The 4641-nt window shown below is 37.6% G+C and overlaps 1 protein-coding gene and 2 non-coding genes across 3 annotated transcripts; all 3 read left to right on the plus strand.

Moving 5' to 3' along the window:
* Positions 1 to 490: 490 nt before the first annotated feature.
* On the plus strand, positions 491 to 4251 carry tomm20a (translocase of outer mitochondrial membrane 20). Its single transcript, XM_038284051.1, has 5 exons — positions 491 to 685; positions 974 to 1020; positions 1109 to 1190; positions 3350 to 3492; positions 3752 to 4251. The coding sequence occupies exons 1-5, from the start codon at positions 562 to 564 to the stop codon at positions 3794 to 3796; spliced, it is 441 nt and encodes a 146-aa protein (XP_038139979.1). The 5' UTR covers positions 491 to 561; the 3' UTR covers positions 3797 to 4251.
* On the plus strand, positions 2210 to 2343 carry LOC119782947. The gene has a single exon (XR_005280730.1). It is a non-coding gene; the product is annotated as a small nucleolar RNA SNORA14 (small nucleolar RNA).
* On the plus strand, positions 3539 to 3673 carry LOC119782946. Its single transcript, XR_005280729.1, has one exon. It is a non-coding gene; the product is annotated as a small nucleolar RNA SNORA14 (small nucleolar RNA).
* Positions 4252 to 4641: the final 390 nt, after the last annotated feature.

The raw sequence follows: 4641 nt of genomic DNA on the forward strand, positions 1-4641 counted from the left end.
TTGGTCCTCCATACCATATAAAAAAAAAGGAAAAAAAAATATTTAGTTCTACACAAAATATCTAAGTTTTGTAAAAGAAAAAAAAATGCTGACACATTTCTTTATTTTCATATTAATTTAAACTTTTTTGATTAATGCTCATCTTACTTCTCTTATATAGTGCTTTATAAAACACTGGCCCTTGGCATTTAGTTAAGTTTATATTGTAGCCTTTAAATCATGTTTTATTCTATTATTCCGCTTTTTGTTTTTATAAATCGACATTCTGTCATGGCAAATAGTTAGCACCTTTTTGTACTGTAAACATTTAAATAAATTTTATATAAAAAGCGTAGGATATGAGAGGAAATGACCTAGAATTTATATATAGCATCCCGATCCATTCCAGTAGATGGCGGTAATGCGCATCAATACATTGCTTGCCAACCGCCTTAAAAGAAGAAGAAGAAAAAGGAAATGACCTTCCCTGACACCATACGTCTTACGTCACGTGCTCCGTATTTCCTTTCCGCCGCAGTGTGCTAGCACCTAGCCTCGCCTGTCCATGAGTAGTTTTTAGACATGATGAGCGGCAAGACGAGTGCGATGGTCGCCGGGATGTGCGGCGCCCTGTTCGTCGCATACTGTATTTATTTTGACCGGAAAAGAAGGAGCGACCCTTTGTTTAAGGAAAAGCTTCGTGAACGTAAGTTGTCTTTTTTTTTTTTTTAACCGACCGTTAAGTTGTGCTAGCCTCGTTAGCCTCATACGGCTAGCCATAGCCCGCAAGGACACCGCACTAAAAACTTGTCATAGTCTCCCGCATTATGAATATTTATTGTTCTCGAACTTATTGCGAAACCAGGAAGTTATAGTTTCAGCTATGGTTTGGTTTTGTAATCAATCTTAATTCTCTAATTTTAGTGTCTGTAATCTCGTTAGCACGTGTTTTGACCTGATTTATCTAAAGAGGTTTTCATTCATCCCCCCACAGGTAGGCGAAAGCAAAAAACATCAAGTGAGAAGTCTGGGATGGCAAAGGTGGGTTATAAGTGGGAACACATCGGTGTCCTTTTTCTGACTTGGAAATTAAATGTTTAAATGAATAACTTTGCGTGGTGTTCTGTAGCTGCCTGACCTGAAGGACCCAGAAGCTGTTCAGAAGTTCTTTTTGGAAGAAATCCAGCAGGGAGAGGAGCTGCTGTCCCAAGGTAACAACCCTGCTTTTAGTCCTGGGGGGCTGTTTTAGTTCTAATACTCACTTATTCTACTTCTTATTGGTTTTGCATAATTAAATGTATTTATATAACTTGTTTACAATAACTACCATGCAACACAACATTACCTTTTTACCTCCTATCCCATTGTCCCCTGGATTATAGCTGTCATTTTATAGAAGCACACTAAAAGAGGAATGCTGGACCTTTGTGTCTTTAATACTGTTTGGTTTGTTGCTTAGATCTTTGCTGGTTCCGCATTTGACTACTGCTGGGCAATAAATCAATATATTGATCAATATATTGATATTGATTCAGTGATTCTTGAAATCTTCTATAGAGACTCTAAACAACAACCCATTCAGAGAAGCAAGTATACCAAAGTTGTAAAAACAATATATATAAATGATATGCATTTAAGAATAAAATGTCTGCCATGTCTACCCAGAACTCAAGTGGAAATTTTTAGTTTCACTTGGTTTAATGAAAAAACAGCGTATAAAAACATTTGGCTATCCGATTATTAATCAATTGATTGCAAAAATAACAATCCTTACTAATTAATCTGGCCCTTATTTTTTTCGATATAGCTATATAGCAATATAACAATTTATCAGATTAATCGGGATTAATTTAGTAATCAAATAATTCTTAATTGGAGTGTAGAGAACATGTCTCTACCTGATAGAGCAACCCACCGTTAGCAGCAATTATAACAAAATTATAAAAAAAAAAATGTTTTCCATTTAAGATGGAACCAATATCTTTTTTTTTTTTTGTCAATTTGCTCTATCCAGAACTCCTCAAGTTCTCCTCCTAATCAATCTCTTGGACCAATTCTTGTTGTTTTTCACCTTAAAGATCTTTGAAGGTTGGCAGTAGAATAGTTTGTTTACAGCCAGGCAACTCGGCCCCTAAGAGCCACTGATAGCTGATTAACAGGCTTTTGCTGAACTGCAATCATCAGGCGAACAACTTCTTCCTGCATTTTCTCCTTTTCCAGATCTGATCTGATGCATCCTTAGAAAACCCCTCAGCTGCTTCTGTAGCTTCTGGGACAAGAAAGGGTGCTAGATCAACGTTAGAACTATCCAAAGCTGAGAGCAGAGTTTCTGTAGTTGTCAGCTATTTCACCTCTAAGACATAAAACCATCAGAATCAGCTGTGCTGAAGCAGAGAAACCTCTAAAAGGTGCCAGTTGGCAGCACTCGAGGAAAGACTCTGGGCATGCCTGGTTTATATGAAGCAAGTGGATATGATACCTTTAAGGAGCATATTCTCATAATTCCACTCCAACTGTACTTTCTCGTGCTGTTGATTGATGAGTCGGGATAGAGAGGCCCAGCTAGCAAAGTTTTAAAAGGAATTGCAGTGGTCAGGTTGGAAGTGATAAAAGCGTGGATCACTCTTTCATGTTCACTGGTTGGTTAAAATGGATTCACCTTTTCCTTTAAGCAACCTACGCTCCTCATACCTTCTTAAAACCACGGTAATTATACCTCATAATTGAGAGCAGATAACACCACCGCTACATGAGAAAGTAGAAAACACAGCCTTGTACAGCTTTATCAAAGCCTCTTCCTGCCGTCCGAGAGCCACATAAATTCCCAGGATGTCTCTAGATGTTTACGTTAGTGAACCCTCGCTAGCAAGAGGGGCTGTTCGCTCTGCATGTTTTCAGCATGGATCTGCTCTCTTGGTAAACATTTTTCCTAGATGCTCCACGTGAAAATTCTATCCGGAGGCCCAAATGATGTAATTTCGCAGTGTGGACCTTGCAGAAGCGTCAAGCATAAACCAAGCTTGATATGAATATGGAAGAGCTGCTTTAATTGAAAAGTTCATCAGTGCTATGATGTTCAGTGAGGAATATACTGCATGTTAACTCATTCAGCCAATTTGTTTTGCAGCTGAAAGAAAAAACAAAAAAAATGTCACCTGGACAATAATCAGATCATATTTACATGTGTATTGAAGAGGCAGCTGATCTTTGGAAAACCAGAATTATTGTTAATGTAGACTCTAGGATCCAAGTTATATAGCGTTACATGTGGTGTACATTAATTTGATCAAATACAGTAAAACTATCTTTTTTTTGTTTGCATTATACAAGGACCACTCTTACAGTCGTCTTTCTCTTTGATTTGACCCAGGTGAATTTGAGAAAGGCGTCGACCACCTGACTAATGCCATCGCAGTGTGCGGTCAGCCTCAGCAGCTGCTGCAGGTCCTCCAGCAGACGTTGCCTCCTCCTGTCTTCCAGATGTTGCTCACCAAACTCCCCACAATCAGCCAGGTGAGCTTCTTGTTCCTACATTTTCTCCTTTTGCAGATCTGATCTGATGCATCCTTAGAAAACCCCCCAGCTGCTACTGTAGTTTTCTGGGACAAGAAAGGGTGCTAGAACAACGTTAGAACTATCCAAAGCTGAGAGCAGAGTTTCTTTGGTTCTCAGCTATTTCACCTCTAAGACAGAAATAAGCAATGGTAATTACCAGCTGTTTAACAATTGTTGTATAAAACCTTAAGGTTTAAATCTTTTTCTTTGCTTCCAGAGAATCATCAGCTCCCAGGCTTTATCAGAGGATGACGTGGAATGAATGCATAAAGGAGAGGGAGACAGAAAACTGCTTTTACTTCTCCTTGAAAGGGTTTAACAGTGATTATTGCAGCATCATTAATATTAGGGACTGTTGTGACTTATCAGCCCAAATATGGCCGACTTTCTGATGTTCTGGAGTTAAATTGAACTCAATGGTTCATTCCACCTTCCTCCCATGAGATATTGTGTTTTCTAGTAATTTTGTTTGTTTTCCCTCATTCTTTTTTTTTTGTTTTGTTTTTGTTAAGCATCATGGCAATATTAATATATTATATTAACATAGTTTGTCTGTTGCTGTGAGTATGACATTAAAATTGTCTTCAGGAAGAAGAAAAAACAGAAAAAGTTGTTCAGTTGTGTATAAATGCATTTGCATTGTTGGTTTAATGTTGTTTTTATATTCTAGGCTGTCACCTACTCGTGTAAAACTCCATAATAAAACATTAAACCATTCAGGGTGTCTGACTGCATCGGTTCTTACAGTTAGAACTATAAGTGATTTAGAACGTGGTTTTCCAACTTTAATGAAACACATTCCCCGCTGAAGGAAACGGATCTGAGGTGAAATTGTCATTTTTCTTTTCGGTGTGCACTCTGAAAGATTTAAGCACCTTTTTAGATTTTTTTTAGAGTTCTGTATTTGAGCTCACTTCTGATTATAATTCTGATTATAATCCAGATTCTTGTTCATTTGCTTCCTTTAGATTCATAGTTTGCAGTGATAGGAGAAAAAACACCTCATTATGTGACACTATGACTAGAAAAGTGTAAAGCAATAGGTTGTGAAGGTTAGTCTGACTGCTTGAAATATGGGAAAACAAAAAACTTTTTTTTACTGTTTTT

This window comes from Cyprinodon tularosa, unplaced genomic scaffold, assembly GCF_016077235.1.
Source record: "Cyprinodon tularosa strain WSP-4 unplaced genomic scaffold, ASM1607723v1 ctg199, whole genome shotgun sequence".
NCBI classification, from domain to species: Eukaryota; Metazoa; Chordata; class Actinopteri; order Cyprinodontiformes; family Cyprinodontidae; genus Cyprinodon; species Cyprinodon tularosa.

What these genes read in the sequence shown, in the direction of transcription:
- tomm20a (XM_038284051.1), top strand. Translation starts at nt 562, where the DNA reads ATGATGAGCGGCAAGACGAGTGCGATGGTCGCCGGGATGTGCGGCGCC. An exon ending in AGAAGTCTGGGATGGCAAAG is followed by an intron (nt 1,021 to 1,108) that starts GTGGGTTATAAG and finishes GGTGTTCTGTAG; the next exon opens with CTGCCTGACCTGAAGGACCC. An exon ending in AGAGGAGCTGCTGTCCCAAG is followed by an intron (nt 1,191 to 3,349) that starts GTAACAACCCTG and finishes GATTTGACCCAG; the next exon opens with GTGAATTTGAGAAAGGCGTC.